The following is a 21,303-nucleotide window of genomic DNA, read 5'->3' as shown; positions in this document are numbered from 1 at the left end:
GGACTCATGGAAAAATACATCTTTTTTTTTTTTTGTTATGACTAATTTATTAATGACTCAGCATCATCTGTATTAAAGAGGAAAAAATCACTTTATCCGATGTTTGAAGTGATTAAAATAGCCTTGACAGCCTAGTCCACAACTACTGAAGAACTTTGTTCTCTTCCACCGGACTTGTGTGGGTAGATGAGGTAAAGGGGGAAAGAAGGCAGGAAAGCACTGTGAGGCAAGGGAGGGGGACTCAAAATGTTTCTGAACTCAAAACGCCTTTTTTTAATTTTGTTTGTGTATTTGTGTGTTTTCAGTGGTCTCATGTTAATGTGATGAAGTGTTTCTTGGCAGAAAGAGAACCAAACCTATATGCTTTGACATGTTTTTGTTCCTGTTGGGAACATAAGGAGAGGGAGCCAGTTTGTTTGTATTCTGGTTTTCTCTTGTTTATGAGTAGATGGGGAAAGAGACAAGAGTTATATTAGTATCCTCGGTTTCTTTTATTAGGTAAGTTAAAGGACTCCTGGGTTAGTTATGTAAGATTTGTTTGTTGTTCTGGCCATGCTCTCCCTGAAGTTATTTTTCCATATTCATTATAATAAATATTATTGTTATTTATTATTCTTATGACAGTTATTATCATTTGTGACTAATTAAAAGTTACTTTAGTTGTGTTGTTGATGATCATCCTGTTTCTCTCTGGTTATTTTATTTTACAATTTTTTCTTTTGGCATTTGCTCCCAACCCTAGATAGCTATGTAACAATACTGGTAGACAGATAAGACAAAGTGCAGAAAAGTAAGATTCAAGTGCAAAATGTAACACTCAACATCTCCATAACTAAACCTTCACAACAAATATCATGAGCCAATTATAAGAATAATTTATTAAGCATAATGTGTCATGATATGGTACAAGCAGACAAAAGAAATGATACATACATATAATAAAATAAAAAATACGTTGGAAAAATTTTTACTCTACCGTTTAAATGTTTGGGGTCAGATACATTTATTCAGAAAGGACACATTAAACTGATCAAAAGTGACAGTAAAGACATTTATAATGTTACAAAAGATTCTATTTCAAATAAATGCTGTTCTTTTGAATGTTGTTTTCACCAAAGAATCCTGAAAACAAAAATATTAAGCAACAAAACTGTTTTCAACACTGATAATAATAATAAAAATACTTGAGCAGCAAATCAGTATATAAGAATGATTTCTGAATGATCATGTCCACTTTGCCATCACAGGAATAAATTACATTTTAAAATATATTCCAATAGAATACAGTTATTTAAAATTGTGAAACTATTTCACTGTATTGTATTTTTTAAAAATAAATTCAGCTTTGGCGAAAAATAAATAAACCGACCCCAAACTTTTGAATGGTAACATACAATATGTTGAATGTTCTTGCTTTAACTTAAATAAATAGAAGATAAATTCTGGTAAAAGTGCTTTTTGAGAGCTTAAAAGAGAAAGTGCAAAAGAAATAATCAGAGACAACATAATGATGACAATCTTTAAAGGCATTATTTTAAAAAATGACCCTAAGGGAAAGAAAAGTTTCCTTAAATGAAGAATCACACAAATACATTATCATTTCCATAGAAAGCAGATATAGAAATATTTGGCACTTCAACTTGCAAATGAATGATAAAGTCGATGGTCTGTTGACAATAGGGGTGTGCGATATGACCTTATCATAAGTCTTATCATGACATGAATAATTTCATTTCACAATAACTATATATATCACAATATAGCTTGCTTTAAATAAAGTTTTTATGATATAAAAATGAGTTATTATAAAATTATTTTTATTATAAAAAGTTATTATAAAATGTAATTGAAATTTCATAAATCTCATCAACAATTAAAAAAATAAATCACACAATCACATAAAAAACTCATTCTAGCCTAACTAACATAAGTAAAACAAACAAACAAACAAACAAGCAAAAAACCTCAAGCTCACTGAAGACAAGTAAACAGTCAATGATAAAATAGCAACAAAGAAAATAATTACAAGGAATAGGACAAAAAAAAAAAAAAACTACTATAGAACAAAGACACAAATGAAACAAAAACCTTTAAATAGAAACTTTAAACACTAGAAATGAAAAACTACAATAGAACAAAGCAGGTTTATTAGGCTGCTGTCACTTTAAGAGCGAACAGACTTATCTAATATTCTGATAACTTAAGTCATAAATGACTGTGTTTATGAGGATACTCGCAAAGACAGGCATTTTGACATATAAGTGTATGTATTTGACTGTTCAAGCTCAGTAAGGCGCTAAAAGGCTCTAAGTTCAGAACTCATGTGCTGTATGAGCAGCGGCTTTATGTGTACGCGTTTCGTGTGTCTCTCAGACAGCGTGCGCATATAGTGAATCGAGTCCTCTTCCGCTGCTTATAATGCTTGAACTGTTGAAATCACTTGTTTTGTTTAAATGCTTAAAAACGCATGCAGACGATAAGCTTTGCAGACTGCACAGAACGGCAATGTCACGTGAACATAACCGCGATAGAGACGGTAGTCCAAAATCTAGTGGTTGACAAACTTCTACCGGTTAATTGTGTCTACCGGTTTATCGCCCGCCCCTAGTTGACATAGCATATCATGTGACGTGAGATCCATAGAAAATAGGATGTGATTTCCATAGAAAGCAGATGTAGAGCGATAATTTGGCACTTCAACTTGCAAATGAATAATAAAGTCGATGATCTGTTGACATGGCCTCTTAAATCTGGGATTCACCAGTGTGCTGAGCACTCTTGGAGGCCTGTAAAAGAGTGCAGACAATCAGATATGTTGTCAAGCCCATGCTCATTTACATTCACAATCACAACGAGTTATTACAGGAAAACGCACAGCTCAGTATGATTAAAATGCTCCAGTGATCATCGCCTCCCTTGAGAAGCTAATGTTTCCTATCTGAATGAGCAATTAGCATGTGATCTCTTATGTCCTTGAAATTTATGTGATGAGGACACTTCAACCCTGATACATGAGGATGTCAAAGCAACAAGTAAACACTTTTAATGTAATCAAAATGTTAATGTGCACACGTCAGTACTGCTGTGGCATTTGCAAACTCCACAATGTGACATAAATCCAACAACGGATATGCAGCTCAACCTCTAACTGCATTTCCACGTAGCAAGAGCTAAACGGTCCCTAATTGAGAGTGAGTGCGATTACCTGCGATTTGCTTGTTTGGTTTGAGCCGAACTCTGAATATTTCCTCTTCTGTGGTGCACAGATACATGACAGGAATTTAGCATACTCTTCTCTCACCTGTGGGGAAATTAAAAAGACATTTATCACATATCAGATCACAGATGGCTGTGATGGAACTAAATTGCAATTCATTCTAATGTTCATTTTTATGTTCAATTCATCATTCATTATCCCATGTCGAGTTTATTGTTTATTATTACCTGTCTCAGGCTTTATATTTATTGACAAAGCCATGATTGATCTATCATTCCATATTTGTTGCTAATCTGTGTATCTCTGTTAGGGGTGAAACAGGACTCACTTGTTTTGAGAGCCAGCAATGCATGATGAACATTAGCACCCCCTGGAGGCTGCTTAGTATAGTGAAGATGTATGACATTGCCAGAGTGTCCTCATTAAACTGAAAACAGCCAAACACCCACATGATGCCGAGGACACACAGCTGAGCAATCGCAGTGACCGTAAATGCCCTGTAGGTGGAGATAAAGATGTGAAAGCTCACTAAAAGCATATTTATTAATGCATATTAGACTGTTTTCTGAAGGATCATGTGACACTGAAGACTGGAGTAATGATGCTGAAAATTCAGCTTTGCATCACAGGAGTAAATTACATTTTATAGTATATTCACATAGCAAAACATTTATTTTAAATTATAATAATATTTCACAATATTTTTATTGTATTTTTGATCAAATAAATGCCTTGATGAGCATAAGAGACTTTAAAAAACATTTTTATTCCAAGCTTTTGACCAGCAGTGCACATTCAGGGTTTAAAAACATCTCTCACTTGATTTTGCGTAGATTGTTTAAGTCTGGGTTGAGGGAGGAAAATTTTTCTGCCAGCTTCCATATTGTTATGAGGAAGAAGAATACATTGACCTGAAACAAACAGGAAAAACTGTGTTTAAACGATTGATTTCATCCTTTCAATTTCTTTCACAGTCAATTGTGACTGCTGGTGTGTGGCACTTTTCAGTAATAGCATAAACTTGGATGTCCTATTACTTTATACAACATTTGAAGTACAAATCCCATGGCTTTTGTTGTGAGAACTACTCGATACAGTATATTTGATCAACAATACATATATAAGAAGTTTACCTTCACTGAAAAATGGATATATCTAAATTAACTGGTTTTAAGTCAACTATATTATTTAATATAACTAAATCAACTTAAAAACATTAAGTTATAACAATAAGCACTTTTTTATGCTTAAAGTAGATTACAAGTTACCATTTTTTTTACAGTGTGTCGGCTGTGTCCCAAATTTTGCGCATAAAAATTATTATTGTTTCCCATTGCAAAAAATTTACCTATTTAATTATTTAGATTCTTTTTATGTCTATTAATCTTTATTTTCAAATAAATTAAATAAAATGTCATTGTGACTCTTGTGACAGTCCTGTCATTGCCTTTCAGATCCTGTTTTCGAATCTATTTGTGGAAAGTGCAACAGTAGCTACTTACAATAATTATGGCACAAACTGGCCCGTAAAAGCTCCAGATTAAGCCACCTTCAACGTTGAGCCAACAGCTAAAGACAAGGGAAAACATCTTAATAACATCTTAATAACATCTTAACAACATTAAAAAAAATACAAATAAATTCTGATTAGACGTCAGTTGTCTAAAACTCACTAGCTATTAGTGCCATATCCACTTGAATGCGCTGAGGCTGAAATTGCAACGATAACAGCAGGAACTCCATAACCAGCGGCAATCATATAGATGGGTCTCAGCGTTGTGTTGAAGACCAGCACAACCATGCGGAAGAGCTGCACTCCTTCCAGACACATCCAGCAGAACGAAGCCAGGAAGAAATAGTGCAGAACACCCGCAACAACAGCGCAGCCCACCTGAACCACAGCATGAGGACAGGAAGAGAACACACAGCATGTTTATGATCAGAACTGTGAACTCGTACAAAGCCACATACCACGAAGATTACGTACCTTATTCTCAGTGCGGGCGATGCCCACGAGGAACACGAAGTAGGCGATGAAGAGGCTGATGCAGAGGTGCAGGTGGATGGTGTTGCGTGTGCTCTGGATAGATCGCACCAAGTAAAATGTGGCAATGCAGATGAGGAGGCAGACCAGAGACAGTGGCAGTCCCACCCATGTGATCAGACTCAGCTCGTATACATACTGGTTGAGACAGTAAAACAGATTTCACCTTACGATCAATGTGTGATAGCTTGTTTCCACTACAGAATAAAATAAATAAATAAATAAAAAAGGTAATTGTGACTTTTTATCTAACAATTCTGACTTTTTTTCCTCACAATTGCAAGATATGTCAATTCGAAATTGCAAGTTTACATCTCGCAATTCGGACTTTTCTCAGAATTCTGAGTTTACATCTCACAATTCTAAGGAGCCCCTAAAGGGACATGGTGAAGGAAAAAATATGAGATGGGAGGAACAAATATATTTCAGTGCTTTTTGCGTTCTCTCACAAAAGTTTTGTGTTTCTTGACATAAGATGACAAAAAGCCTTGACATATAATTTTACCTTCCATCCTTCCATATTTTTTCCCCATCACCATGTCCCTTTAGGGGCTCTGTACAATTCTGATTTTGTCCTTTCTCAGTTTACATCTCAGAAAATGATTTATATTTAAAATTGTTTATATTGTGCAATTACTTCAGAATTAAGAAAAGTCAGAATTCCAAAATATATTGCAAGAAAAAAAGTCAAAATTGTGAGATAAAAAGTTACCTTTTTAATATTTTTCTATCCTTCAGTATATGACCTATGACCCTTACCCATATTTCTATAATAATTCCGAAATAACTGTCTTTTTACACTTTAAAAAAAAAAAAAAGTCACTTGGACCCATTTCTCAACACTTCAAATCTGTAGGAGCCTTAGATCTGATGCTTCTGTTATAGATTGCAGGCCTACAATATAGTATCACACTTCTTAAATAGTATTTATCTTTTAACAAAATCTTTAGTGCATGCTACAGATAATGGTGGTGACATTTTGGCTGAGAAGTTTCACTTCTGTGATGAGCTCAAGGTGTGATATTTTAACAATAGTTAAGGGTACAAACCCCAATATCATAGAGAGCCATCAGCACAGCGAAGCTGCTGAGATGATTACAGGAGCAGACAGTCTGGACATCACTGGAGTTCACTGTAGTGCAGCCTTCTTTTGACCACGCGCCCCCTTCCAGGTCAGGATCCCAAAACACACAGGTATGACTCTTATTTGAGCTCTGGAGAGAAATATGCATTAACAATACATCACATTGGTGGAACACATTGTATGTGGTACATTAAGAGCAAACTTTTCCATACCTCCAAGTGAGAAAACGTGAGAGTTACTGATTTCTTCAGATTGGCAGTCTCTGTGTTACTGACAGTGGCGGTTAATACTTTTGAATTGATCTTGAACTTCTGCTTTTTCTGTCTCTCTAAATGGTTAAAATAGTGGTTGAGTGTATTTCCCAGATCTTTGTAGCTGAGGAGAGCTGCAGTCGTAAAGCCTGGTTGATGCACAAAGACAGTTAAAAATGTGTGTGTAAAAACGTATGGTCATATACAGTATATTACATTACTCTGTAAATGTGATTAAGAATATATACCGAGGTATGTATTTCCTGTTGCTGTGTCCCAGTGGGATGCAAACTGTGTACTGTTGGTGGATACACTGAAATCACCCTCAGGTGGAGAACTGCCTCTTTTTACCAACAGCTCCACCTCTGAAGGACAAAAAACACATTAGTAATGTAAGAACAGACTGAAGTTGTGTGCTACTGAAATGTAATATTTCAGTTTAGACCTGTTTCTTACCAGTTTCAGTGGCTGATCTCTTAGTCTGGCCTTCTGACAGCAGAGGTCCTATCAGTTTTAGCATGCTTTCCACAATATTAAACAGTGCTGACACTTCATGGCTATTACCTTGGAAGCCACCCTTAAGCAGAGCATCTAAAGCCCTCAGAAAAGCCTGTATGGGTAAAACGGGACAGATTTGTGTATCAAGATGATGTTTGAGTATAAGCACTTATAATATTTGAGCTGAGCTGTTTTAATCAGAGATACTTTATTTAATGTATGCAAGGCTCTTTAGCACATGATTTTAGCATATGTGAAAAAGAAGTATACTTAGCAAACATTTAAAAGAGTACTCATTATGGAAATAATATGCTTTAAAAGATTATACTTCAGTGTGAACTAAATGTTTTCAGACACTTAATTGCATGTTAATTAAAAGTTAATGAAAATGTAGTTTAAGTTTATGCTAGATGCAATTAGCTGAAATTTAAAGTGCTATTTTGACCCATTTAAGTAAGACTTTAGTCCATCTTTAAATGCAATTTCATAATTACTTCTGTTGTCTTTGAAATATTGTTAAAATATACTGACAAGCATTTGTGAAAAAACTAAAATATACTTTAATTAGTGATGTCAAATCGATTAATCGCGATTAATCGCATCTAACATAAAAGTTTGTGTTTACGTATGTGTGTATATATTATTACATTTACATATATCATATATATGTATGTGTGTGTGTGTGTGTGTGTGTGTGTGCATCTGTGTATGTACATATACACACATATATACATATATATATACAGTATATATGTGTATATATACAGTATGTATGTGTATAAATATGTGTGTTTACAGTATATACACACACACACACACTGAATATATGTGTACAATATATATACACACACATATGCAAACACAAACTTTTGTTAGATGCTATTAATCATGATTAAACGATTTGACAGCACTAACTTTAATGTTGTTTAAAGTTTTTATTAAACTTTTTCGACTGAAACTTGTGTCATATATTTATAAATATATTTATAATTTAGTACATTTAAAATATATTAAATGTAAATGTAATACCGAACAACAGACTATTTATATTCAAATACTTTGCATGTGCACATCAAAATAAGTGTAACTTTTTTACGCATGACAAAAGATTATTAAAACAGTACTAAATGTAAATAATTTATAGTGTATTTTGAAGTAAAATTTTAACTTTTTATTATTACAAAGTCCACCTTTCAAAAATGCACTTAAGAGTTAAGAAACCGTCATAAGTGGCTTTTTATTTCATTAATATTATATGATCTACTTTTAAGATTTGAAGTACACCACAAGTGCATATTCATTACAATCACACTTCTTTTTCACAAGGGTATACATAAGTTTTGTATATTACAAGGTGTCACCTCCAGAAGTCTTTCTCCGTCCACTTGTGTAAAACGCTCCTTCCTGACAGACTCATTCTCACTCAGTGCCAAACAGCTGTTAGTCATCAGAGAGACAAGTTCTGTTAGCTCCGTAGATGCCTACACAGACAACACAGAGAAAAAGAGAGATCAGCATTAGTTGATAACGAATGACTGTAATATTCTGTATCAGTAATCTAGTCAAGTTGTGCTGTACCTGGGATGATTTGCTCTCGCTTATAAATGTGTTACACTTAAGCTCTGAAAAAAATTGATATAACTATTAAACAGCATTGCAGAAGAAACAGTGCAGCTGTGATCACAACTGATATTCAGACCAACAGCACAGATTTAGTCTTTATTAACAAAAAAATCTTTATTAAAGTAAAAATATTATTTAATATGACAGAATCAACCCAATACACACCAACAAAACTAGTTAAATTAGGGTTAAATCAGGAAGAAAAACAGTGTAAATTGTACAGTCTAACTTACATGTTAGACACAATATTTCCAATTAGTTTGCATCAATTGTGTGCTATGAATGTTTGGAAAGCATGAAATGTAAGAGATATTTCGGAACCAAAAGGATCAGATCTTAACAGCGAACACTAACCTGTGCATTTCATTTGTTTGTGACCATAGTTGGTGAATCCTGACGTGCACACACATTCATGGCCGTCTTTGCTGTTTCTGCAGGTTCCTCCTCCACAGATAGATTTATCAAGGTCACATACACCTTTAACAACATGAAAACAACATGCTGGAGAAGGATCTTACATTTCTCAAAAATAATCTGAAGTTTCAATGTGTCAAAACTTGGACTTTACAGTTTTAAAGGACCTACTCATGCAGGGTTTGTCTTCTGAATCAGTGAAGTTAGTTTCTCCTGACTTCAGTCTGAAGCCCTCAGCACAGGTGCAGTAAAATGCACCGGGGGTGTTACGACATGTTGCATTTATTCCACAAAAACTGGGATCGTTGCATTCATTTCTGTCTGTAATTTAGGGACAGACAATAAACAAAAACATGTTCCCTGAAAACTCTCACATTAGACCAAAAGCAGTGTTGCACAATAGATGGCCAGACAATGTCTATAGCTCTAATAGTTTCTTACCGATACACTGAACTCCTTTTCCTGCAATAAATGTCTTGTTCCCATTGCTGGAAATGTAGCCAGATTTACATGTGCATGTATAACCTCCTTCAGAATTGAAGCATTCTGCATTAGGACCACAATCAGCACTTCCATCCACACATTTATTGATGTCTGAAATGAGAAGAACAGAGATTCAGATGTTGTTTCTGCTGCACAGAGGTCATATGAGATGCATCATATCAAGCTCTCTTTACCTTGGCATTTAATTCCATCCAGTTGTGTGAAATTGTGAGTTGGTGTGAACCCTCCTTTACAATGACAGTAGTAACTTCCATTTGTATTGGTGCACATTGCATTTTCTCCACAAATGTTTGGTGTAATAGACTCACACTCATTTTCATCTATATAATGACAGAAAATGTATGAATAATCACAGCACTTTTTCTTTATTTTTGGTTACAGTTTATTAAAGAGTGCAGATTCAGTACATAAATATGTCCCATCTGCAATATAATTTGTAGCTATTTTTTAATTACAGCTTTTTTAAATAATATAAAACTATATCAACAAAACTTGATTATTTTTTTTTTTTTTTTTTTTTTTTTTTGGGGCCAGTATAAATGTACACGTACAATCCAAGTAAAATCCTGTTGAGCCCTGATATTGATTAAAACTCTTGAAAAAGAGTTGTATATCACATGTTAGTCTTTTTATCCATACCTACACACTTTCCCCTTATCCTATTTAATCCAGGGCCACAGGTCATCACGGTGTTCTCTGTCAGTGCCATTAGAAGACCTGTAAACACAAATAAAACGTGTCTGTTACTTCATGTTTAGTGTCTTTGGTGAAAAGCTTGATGCACAGAGGTCCAAATGTCTGAGACCACATTGAAAATCTCTCTCTCTCTCTCTCTCTCTCTCTCTCTCTCTCTCTCTCTCTCTCTCTCTCTCTCTCTCTATATATATATATATATATATATATAACATGCAAATAAACAGAACAAAACACTAAAGCATTCTGATATTCATGTTCATTTCCAATTCAACTTTTTACTCTTCAACTTATGTAATGAAAACATTTGTATTTAATAGAAAATAGAAGCATTTTCATTATTGGCCTCCGAATACTGTAAATGAACTGTGTTTGTAAACATTGGTGCCATTCAGCATTTAAGTGTCATGCGTTTCAAACTAAGCCATGTTCTTGCCTATCTAATATCATAGATAAGTCATGATGCTCAAATCGGCCTTTATTTATCACCCATAATGGCTAAATTGTTATTCAGGAAAAACAGTCTGAGAAGACAAAATTGGAAGAAGTATCTAAAAAAATAATAATTCTGTTCATCTAATGCTATTTCCACTCATTGTTCATGACAGTTGCATTAGGATGATGGCGATTTAGGAAGTATGAGTGCTCTGGGTGAGGCGCCGTGCAGTACTGTAACTAACAGATTTAACTTAAACAACCAGCACTCAGACCGACACACTGTCACATGCTCTGACCACAGGCAGGGTCACCCAGAAGACTCTTAAAAAGTAGTGTAAGACTTTTTTTACAACCCACAGTGGTGACTCCACCATAACCTAGGGTGTGGTCTTGCTCATTATTGTGTAAGCATCAGACAAACAATTGTTTTATGATTTTGTTCTTATTCTTTTCAGCCTAACAGAAAGTTTAATGTAACCCCCCCCTCCTCATGGTTTTTCTTTGTTTTTATTCCGCCGTCCCATCATCCTGGGCCTCTCAGCTGTGAGGACAGATTAAAACACCTTGGATTTCCTGTCCTGATTCGGTTTCCGCCAATATTTTCCCATTGTCAAAATCAAAGACACGCAACACCAAGCTTTAAAGGGATAGTTCACCCAAACATGACTATTTTTTTCTGTGGAACACAAGGAAGATATTTTGAGAAGCGTCTCTGAGGGATTTTTTGTCCAAATTCTGTTGAACACAAAATAATATATTTTGAAGAATGTTGGTAATCCAACCGTTTTCATAACCAATGACTTATTGGTTATGAAAATGTTTTGATTACCAACATTCTTCAAAATATATTAGAAAAAAATATATAACCTGTTAAACATGAAAGTAGTATGCAAACATTTAAGACATTTCTCCTTATATTGAATTTACTATTTCTATTTATTTACTATTTCAGTGTCTTTGAAGGTTCATAACAGTGTTTGCATATATAGCAGTCCTTGTTTCACAACAATCTCTTGCCCAAAATCATGTACTAATAACCAGACCTACTTCTGATACTTCTTTTATTTCACTTCACAGTTGTTTTCCAAACACTTGAACGTCTTAAGACTATGAGAACCGGAGCAGAACCCTCTGCTTCTTCTCTATTCATCACTCACATTCATCTGGTGCTTTCCAGATACAGTAACTAGAGCTCATGGACCCTGATTCACACAGAAACTACCCCACTGTGACATCAGTTTTTCCTATCTGTGGCAGTTTCCTCTCATGGCCATTTGCTGTTTCTCTATTTTTAAAACAGCAGCAATTACGCAGTTGTTGGCAGGGCAACGTTTGAGTTAGCAAAACCACACAGTGGCTCCATACAAACATCTGTCTCTACATTGATCTGTGGAAACTTCAATCCTAAAAAGAAAAAGTGTGACTCACCCAGACTCAGCAGATACATGTTCCTCATGGTCAAAGAGTGAAAGAGACTTACAAATGAAAAAATAAACGAAAGCAGCTTATGATTTGATCCTGATCAATTCCATGCAAGAAAATTCTTGAGACTCTTCAAAGGTCGTCTTTCTTCAGGCTCCTCACCAACTATCTTCTGTTTCTATGCAGGGCTAGACTCTTCACTTTTCTCTCACTATCTAGAAAAAAACATAAGTTGTGAGGCTTTTTTAATTGAATGCCTCCTTTTCTTTTTCTTGCTTCCCAGATGAGGTCTTGTGTCTTTCTCGCTGACTCTAAATGTTGAAGAAGCCTGAAGTGCCTGTTAGAGTTTTGTGAGTGCAGTCCAGCCCCCTGCCCCTGCTGACACTGAGAGGGAGGGAGGCGGGGGAAACGTTGCCAGCTAATGTAACAATACAATTAAAATAGGCTTCATGGTGTCAGTTTGGTGTTGTTTGGTCATAATACTTACGTTTAATTGGTTATTTAATTTTATTTCTCGTGATAAAAAGTGTTTACCAGCTTTTTAATTCATACAATTTAATAAAATAAAAAAATGAATTAAAACAAAATTAATTCATTAAAACTATAATCCCATGATGTGAACCCCTATATGAAGCGCCTGATAGAAACCTTTAAGGTTATATATAAACTTTTCTTCTGACGTATTAATGCTTATAGATGTATAAAAAAAAAAAAAAATGGGCTCAATAAATGTGGCTTATTTATGTTTTTGAAACATTTAATATAAATTTGTTACAGTGCAATCATACATTTAAGTAATGAGTAAAATTATTTAACATGTACTTAGTAAAGTGTTAATTATTTATTTATAAATAAATACTTAGAAAACCCTGAATTATCCTGGAAACTATATGCTGTTTAACACTGATGATGCATGTGTGCATTTGTACGTGTTACTTCCTGTTTCCAGGTTGCTATGAAGAGCGTTCTGCAATGAAGGTGTCAGATAAAAGAGCGTTCTGCTTTAGTGTTGATGTTTCATCACCCATGCAGTTTCTAATGCATAAATGTTTTTTGGTATTGTTTTGGGTTAACAATACTCTTATGTTCCTCCCTAAAAATGCTTTAACCGAAATAACCTTTAGCCTGTATTCATATCAGAGGTTCCTATGGGAATGTTTGTGTGACAGATTTAAAGTCACATTGCGCTGACATTGTCCAGAGTTAAACAATGTCTTCTGGTTGTATTCCTTTGGGCTAGATTCATGAATTGGACAAGTCAACAAGTAATGTCCCAGACCCTTTTGTGTAGTGTTGGTGTTGCTGTGATGTGGTGATTGATTCTTTGATATCGCAGCTTTACAGGAACTGTGGAACAAAAATAGCTTTCTTTTTACATCATATTTCAAAATCGATGTTTACCTCATTATGATACTTCAATTGTAACATTCTAGCATTGCATATATTCCTCATGAAGACAATCCCATATATATAACACACTCTGGTGAACTATGAATTATAGGACTGATAAACAAACCCCCTTGTTGTCTACTACTCCATCTGCTCTGGGGATCTTTTCTTAAGCTGGTTCAGGCCAAAGTCCCTTTGACGCAAGTCATTTCACTCGGCGGCCATCTTTGAAACGCCTCTTGGGCAGCTATTTCAGCATAGACAGCAAGAAATGGACACAGCGACCCCATAGATTTCAATAGAGAAAAGTGAAGTCAATTAGAAGCACTCACTTCCGGATGGCTGAGCGTACTGCGCAGACTCAAACTGAGCTTGACGACGTAGATGTGACGTGAGCAACCTGTCTGACAGTTGTAAGTCTTCTCTATGGGCTTCTCCCTTGACTTTATCGGACTTTATGCCTCCACGTCCAGAGATAAAATACAAATACAAAATACTGCGTGAAAAAATGTATTTAAATACAAATACAGTATTTTGAAAATACACAAAATACATGTGAAATTGGCCATCCAGTGCAGGTATAGGTCACAGTGAATGAAGAAACTACACAGGCCTACTGACTTTTCTTTCTTTCTTTCTTTCTTTCTTTCTTTCTTTCTTTCTTTCTTTCTTTCTTTCTTTCTTTCTTTCTTTCTGGCAATTACAAATAAACTTATGCAAAATAGCAGCCATTTATACTTATATATACTTATTTCTGGTTACAATGTAGTCTATTACTTGTGGTGAACACTATTAAAAAATTCATACTGTATGTAAAACTGTGGGAACCTTTTCTGCTATCTTGCAAAGAATATGGATGGGCGATATGACCAAAATCTCAGTTTTACTTCACAGTAACAATATCATGGTTTCACAATTCTCAATATCAGTTTTGATTCCACAGAATGAAGAGAATAATGCACTATTTTAACTTTAATCAACAAGTAGAATTGATCATGACATTCTCACCTTATTCCAAAAAAAAAAAAAAAAAAAAGATATTGCACAAAATCAATACCCTGATAAAGAGTTTGACTGGCAAAAAGTATTTTATGTATTTTGAAAATACAAAAATACTCATCTTAAATGTATTTAAATATAAATTAAATTAGATTTGTTCCAAAGGCTTTAAAATACAAAATACGAAATAGTATTTTAAATACATGTATCTGAAATACTGCCCATCCCTGTCCACGTCCCCCCCGATTGCCTGCGAGCTTCTCCTCCTGTCTATATGGTAATTTCTCTACTGTGCAACAAAGAGTCGCGTGGTTTATGGCGCAATCGTTAGCCTATTTTTACAAAAACTGCTTCTACGGGGCCATAAGATACAAGGTAATGGAGCCTTTTATACATTGGCGTGTTTCTTTAGAAATAAACAATGGATAAACAGAGTCTTTAAACGCCTCAGATGTAAAATTATTCGCTGTCAAAGTGATGCCAAAATGAATTGGAGTCAATGGAATGCTAACAGCAGGTGATGGCTTGCTAACCAATGGCGTACGCTTTCCGGGTGCTGGATTACCCCCTTGTATTTCAGTCATGCAAGTGCAGCTCCTATCTCTTTGAATGGGGAAACATTCACATTCCTCAAAGCTGTTCTGTTTGGGTGGTTTGGGTGGTTTGGGTAATATCACGATCTGTTGCATTTAGGGCTGTCAAAAGATTAATCGTGATTAATCGCATTCAAAATAAAAGTTTGTGTTTACATAATATATGTGTGTGTACAATTATTTTGTATATATATATAAATACACACACATGCATGTATATATTTAAGAAATATTTGCATACATATACTGTATATATATTTATATAGTTTATATTATATATACATATACTTTTTTTATATATAAATAACAAATTTTTCTTAAATATATACATGCATGTGTGTGTATTTATATATACAAATTTAATTATACACAGTACACACACATATATTATTAAAAACAAACTTTTATTTTGGATGCGATTAATCGCGATTAATCTTTTGACAGCCCTAGTTGCATTATATGTCAGTTTCAAGGACTTTTATTTTGCAATCGTCATTTCCTGCATTTCCTATTTTCCCCCATTATTATGGCTTCTCATTGTCTTATTGATTACACACACCTATTCCTTATTTGTTCATTAGTTCCAGTGTATATCTGTTATGTTGCTATTTTAGATCTGCTTCGACTCGCCGCATCTTCATCCTCATCCTCATCCTCAACCAGCTGTGTCAGAGTGTCTGTGTAGAACATTCCAAATTAGTCACATGTGTGCTTTCATTTTATAAGGATTATGGATAGATAAGACATGTTGTTTGAAATATGTTTGATAAATTAACTTTCTCATTCGGCCTACAGAACTCAATCCAACACGTGTAGAGTGATAAACCACTTTTTCACTGCTGATTATGTGTTTCCAGCCTGTGGTTAGTTACCCTGAAGACACTTTTTACGCCCATAGAAGTGTGAAATGGATCATGTTGTGTGCAGTAGGTTAAATATATTAAGAAAATATACAACATAATATTTTACAAATTAACCGACAGTATATGTTACTCATACTAGAGCACAGTTAACAGGAAAATACTCAGAACTTTGGCTAACATCCTGGCAAGGTCACCATCATTCCAGTAATGTTAATAGTATACAGTATTCATTCAAAGTTATCTAGTCTTCAATAATGTTCTAAAAATGTTAGCACAAAAACAAACAAACAACAACAACAAAAAAAAAAACATTTATACATTGTTCATGGAACTTTTTTCTGAAATATTTTAGTTTGTCAGACATTTTTTTTTAAATGTTACTATTTGTTTCAGAATGTTCAGAGAGCATTCAAAAGTATGCATTCATATTATGAAATGGAATGTGCTGGACACTAGTGCTGAATGACAGTCAAAATAGTGCAGCATGCACACTCAAAACTCACCATGAAAATAATGTATAGTGTCTTGAATGAGAACGCGAGGAATAACCACCTGATAATTTTGAGGTTTACACACTGTACAACAAAGCACTCCACCCTTCAACACCAGTGTTGGGGAAAGTTACTTTTAAAAGTAATGCTTTACAATAGCCGCTTTCCGACCAAGTAGTTATAGGAACTTAGTTCTAGGAACTGTCCACTTCTAAACAGTTCTAAGAACTACTCTCCCCCAAACTCGGGTTTGTTGTTTGCGTTCGCACTGGCCAAGTGGCCATAGGAACTGGTAGGAGGGGTAAGGGAGTGACGCAAGCACGGTGACTTTTATTTTGACAGCGCGACGGACCTTTATTTTGGCGGCGCTGAGAACGCCAGAGCAAACAATGCTCGCATTCTCTGTGTTTATTAGTTAGCGATCTGTCTAACAGTACTGTTTAATATCATATTAGATAGAACTGTTATAGAAAGTAGACAGTATATGAAAAAAGGTTATTAGCCTACATAATCATGTTTGGCTTGGTCCCCTCAAAGTTGCGTTGGATTTTCTCTTCAGCATTTAAGGTTTAGAGACCCATCTATCACTGTTTTCCATGTTTGTATAGTTAGTTTATGGAGTAAATATATAGGCTATAATCTGTGTGTTTACATTCTAGCTGTTTTAAAAATGGCGGGTGCTGGTGTTCCGCGTGCGTTCGGTCAATCAGCGTACACTAACGTCACGGATAGTTCCTGTAGCGCTGGTTTAGACCCTACTCTGAAGTAGGACCTAAATTAGTTCCTACAAATGGAGTTCCTAGAACTAAAATCGTTCCTAGTTCCTGCGGTGCGAACACGCCGACATCCGGGTACTATAGCAAATAGTTCTAGGAACTGTGAAAAGGTTCCTCCGGTGGGAAAGCGGCTATTATTAGCCTGACAAGCCAGACCCACATCAAGATGTTGGGTCTGGGATCACAGCATTGGCAGGGCTCAATCCGAGGGGTGGGATAAACTGATGTCTTTCAAATTCCCTCTGCACACAATAGGATAGTGCTACAACCAACCACCAGCGGAGCTAGTTGATAGATTAAACTTTTGCCGTATCCGGTCGGCAAATCTCTGAACACATCTTCCTTTTTTAAGAATGACTTCAGTGCCGTTCTTTGTTCTTTTCTCAAAGAAAAGCTTAACTCTGAGGCTTCCAGAGTCGCGGCCAAAGCTGATTCGAAAGGCCGCTGTTCGCCAGCAGCATCCGCCATTTTCTTTGTTTTCAAGTAGCAGGGAATTCACGCGGAACCATCACAACTCTCCCATCATGATGTTAAGCCCGCCCACCGACTCTATACACGATGTGATTGGCCTGACTAGAGTTTGTTTTTTCCAGCTTGCAAGCCAACAGAGAGTTACTAGACGACCCTATTACAATATTGCGTTACTCCCTAAAAGAATAAATAACTAATTGTGTTTAGTTACTTTTAATGGAAAGTAATGCATTATGTAACTTTTGTGTTAACGTTTCTCACCTGGGCTGGACTTGTTTTATTTTTGTATTTTCAGATATTTTGTTGTAAATTTACTTACTTTAATAGTTCCTTGTTAAAAAGTAATCTGATTACGGTACTCACATTGCTTGTAATGCTTTACCCCCAACAATGTTCAACACTAAATGTGGAAGCTGCCACCAAAGTTTCTCAAAAAGATTAGGTCTCTTTTGATTTTCATCCCAACTATAGATCTGTGAGAGCAGAGGATCTGTTTTCTAATAGCATGCAATGTCTTTTCCATAATCAGTACAAGTATTCATCAGTAGTGTGTCGATTTCACATTGGGTCAGACAAATTTGTGACTCCACCTTATGCTGGTACACATTATACGATTTTGGGCTGTCCCCGACGAAAGATGACCAATCATGGTGATTTCTGTGGTCGTATCTCCTAAATGGTGGTCCTATGCCATACAGTAAGAGAAGTTCTAAGAAGGCCATTGTTACTGTTGACTATCGTTCTGACTAACAGTTGGCACTAACAGAAACAGCCATCAGAGAGATGAAAGTAAAGTCATCAGTTTAAATAGATACTGTCTCTGTGAGAGGTTTCTGTGCTAACTGTAGATTAATCCAAAGACTGTATATATATATATATATATATATAGTACTGTGCAAAAGTCTTAGGCATGTTAATACCCCCAACATCACTACAGGACTTCACCAAGGACTATCACTGTCCTCTAGTATATCTTGTGCTTTGAGTTTGTCTACCTGACTGTGAATTTCTGCCTTGAGAAGTCCTGTACACTCACTGGGAAATGCGAGTGTCATCTATGGTCCTGATTTTGTGGGAAACCAAGCTGGTTCCACTGTAGTCCTGAGCATGCAGAATGAAAACATCAGAGAGAGAGGTTAGTAAATATGTCAGTCTATTTTGCGGTGTAACAGATGTTAGAGAGATCTGGCGCAGTACAAATTACTTGGGTATTGACACTCAACTGGAACCAAAAACATTTCACATTATTCAGAATTTTATCAATTACTACCACAAAACCATCCTGATCACTCTCAGAAATGGGATGTAAAGTGCCTAAGTGCAGGGAAATGGCATCTGCAGAGGAATTGACCACCTTCAGATAAATTGAACCCTTATCTGCTTTCATCACAGGCCATGCAAATTCTACCTTTGAGTCTTTATGATAGTGGGGCTCAAACATACCGATGCAGCCTTTTGGCAGCAAACCTCTGTGGTGTAAAGCAAATTTCAGAGAGATTACAGCCTCTGACAGAGAAGGAACAACTGTAGTGGTCGAAACTGTAACACCCACAAGTTTAAGGGTATGTTGGTCAACAAAGGATATGCAGTCCTCACCTAGTTCAAAAGACATGTTCTGCAATTTAATCACAACTTTCTGCATAGACAAAAAGTCCCAACCAAGTACAACAGCTTTTGAGCAATTTCGGATCACTTGAAATGAATCGATGCAGTTTGGGGCAGTCATGGCCTAGTGGTTAGGGAGTTGAACTGGTAACCCAAAGGTTGCTGGTTCGATTCCAGAACCGGTGGGAAATGACTGAGGTGCCCTTGAGCAAGGCACCTAACCCCTAATCGCTCCCCGGGCGCCACACAAAGGCTGCCCGCTGCTCTGGGTGTGTGTATCCACGTTTGCAGTGTGTGTGTTAACTACTCACTACTCTGCTCCTAATGTGTGTGCATTAACTTGGATGGGTTAAATGCAGAGGTCAAATTCCAAGTATGGGTTACCATACTTGGCCGTCACGTGTCACTTTCACTTTCACTTTCACTTCACAAAGAATGTGAAACTATGCTTTTCCAGAATGACATTAGCTGACAAAGTACCCACTGAATCTAAAGTGTCACCAGAAATAGAAGTCAGGCGTATGAACTATTTCACTAAGGGTCTTTGACATAAAGTGGCAGTAGACATTCTGAAACCTTCACTTATAAGAGAAACATCAGCACCAGTATCAACAAAAGCATGAACTACTGCATCTTCGATTACAAATGACCAATGGGCCTGGTGTCAGTAGCAGTTAGCAACTGGCCGTCATTGTCAACTACCGGTAGTTTCCCTCATGCTGATGAACATATGAAGGAGACTGGTAACGCAGATGACCAGGACTTGAAGAACGATTACTTTGCCACTTTGTTGGGCAGCCGTCCGATAACCTGTTGCCCCTACCACATCAGAACGAGGAGAATGATCCAGAGAGTCTCAAGCTGTGATGCTTCTGCATGCTTCAGAATAGTCCCTATCACCACTAGTGTCTCTGTATGAAGGTCTACTTTGGTCATAGAAAGAATCAAACTCAGTATATGATTGTCTGTCACACCAGCGACATTAAGATTTACACACTTGTGAATCATCCGGGATAAGGCTGTGCCTTTGATGATCTGTTGGCATTCCTCTGTCTGCTGACCTTGAGCTATAGTTGATCCACTCTCTCTGTCAGTCTTTCCAGAGTCCAATGAAGTTTCATGAAGTCCTCTGAAGTTTTTTCTCTGTTATTTGCATTAGCCTCGTAAGTGGGAAAAGCTTCAATCACCAAAAGACCTGGCCATGCATGCAGGTGTGCGCATGCATAAACTTTGAAATGTGTATAGATAAACTCATTCGCCAAAAACATTTTTCATTTTATCTTTCACTTGTTTATAGTCCTTGATTCACTAGTCAAACTGCCTGAGTAGCTAAAACCAGTACCATCGAGGCAAGTTTGCAAAATCATAGATAATCTGGCTTTACAGGCCAGACAAGTAGTATGTTGAGGGTTGATTGGAAGGACTACACGCCTGCGCACATATATTGAAACGCGCATACCTATAGACTGAAATCGTAATGTGCATGTGCACGGCATCGGCGTTCTCACTAGTTTGCATTTTTGAAGTTTGCGCAGAAAGAGCTTAAGAGTTTTCTGTTAAAACGGTGTCGTGTTAGCGGCCCCAAAGTTAATAACTAATGATCGTTGCGACGGAAGTGAATCAATCAAACTAACTTTAGCTGGACAATAACTTTATTGTAGAGCTGCTATAAAGCCAAAACAATCTCTGTTACTTTAATTTCCTATTATCAATGTAAAGCTGCTTTGGAACAATCTACATTGTTAAAAGCACTATATAAATGAAGATGGCTTGACTTGGCTTTATCCAAATCCATGCTAGCCTCCACGGTCACTTCAATCACTTCAAAATGTCTCCACCAGTGGATTTTTTTTTTTTCATCCCCAAAAAGATTGGAGGAAAATGTCCATTAAAGCCCTGCTGTAAGGATTCCACTGAAGGTGAGTTGA

General features: G+C 36.1%; 1 protein-coding gene across 3 annotated transcripts; it reads right to left on the bottom strand.

Annotated features, from left to right (window-relative positions):
* Window positions 1-859: 859 nt before the first annotated feature.
* On the bottom strand, window positions 860-13,960 carry adgre5a (adhesion G protein-coupled receptor E5a). Of its 3 annotated transcripts, XM_079870983.1 has the most exons (20): window positions 13,910-13,960; window positions 13,468-13,535; window positions 10,275-10,352; window positions 9,809-9,955; window positions 9,573-9,725; window positions 9,303-9,452; window positions 9,072-9,194; window positions 8,673-8,716; window positions 8,456-8,575; window positions 7,053-7,206; window positions 6,845-6,961; window positions 6,558-6,745; window positions 6,311-6,475; window positions 5,205-5,399; window positions 4,891-5,108; window positions 4,720-4,786; window positions 4,037-4,128; window positions 3,546-3,714; window positions 3,206-3,301; window positions 860-2,786 (listed from the first exon to the last, which is right to left on the bottom strand). In XM_079870983.1, the coding sequence occupies exons 3-20, from the start codon at window positions 10,342-10,344 to the stop codon at window positions 2,745-2,747; spliced, it is 2,310 nt and encodes a 769-aa protein (XP_079727109.1). In that variant the 5' UTR covers window positions 10,345-10,352; window positions 13,468-13,535; window positions 13,910-13,960; the 3' UTR covers window positions 860-2,744. The 3 variants fall into 3 exon arrangements, with proteins under 3 accessions (XP_079727109.1, XP_079727110.1, XP_079727108.1); XM_079870984.1 differs by lacking the exon at window positions 13,910-13,960 and having other exon boundaries at window positions 13,468-13,633; XM_079870982.1 differs by lacking the exons at window positions 13,468-13,535; window positions 13,910-13,960 and adding an exon at window positions 12,195-12,515.
* Between the last annotated feature and the right edge of the window lie 7,343 nt (window positions 13,961-21,303).

The sequence above is a fragment of the Squalius cephalus genome, assembly GCF_949319135.1.
Source record: "Squalius cephalus genome assembly, chromosome: 1".
In the NCBI taxonomy this organism is placed as follows: Eukaryota; Metazoa; Chordata; class Actinopteri; order Cypriniformes; family Leuciscidae; genus Squalius; species Squalius cephalus.
The sequence above is the reverse complement of the archived record's forward strand: the minus strand, read 5'-3'. Positions and strand labels throughout refer to the sequence as shown.

Coding starts and splice junctions, on each gene's coding strand:
- adgre5a (XM_079870982.1), bottom strand. CDS start 12,222: ATGAGGAACATGTATCTGCTGAGTCTGG. Junction 9,956..10,274: donor GATAAGGGGAAAGTGTGTAG/GTATGGATAAAA, acceptor GTCATTATATAG/ATGAAAATGAGTGTGAGTCT. Junction 5,109..5,204: donor TCGCCCGCACTGAGAATAAG/GTACGTAATCTT, acceptor GCTGTGGTTCAG/GTGGGCTGCGCTGTTGTTGC.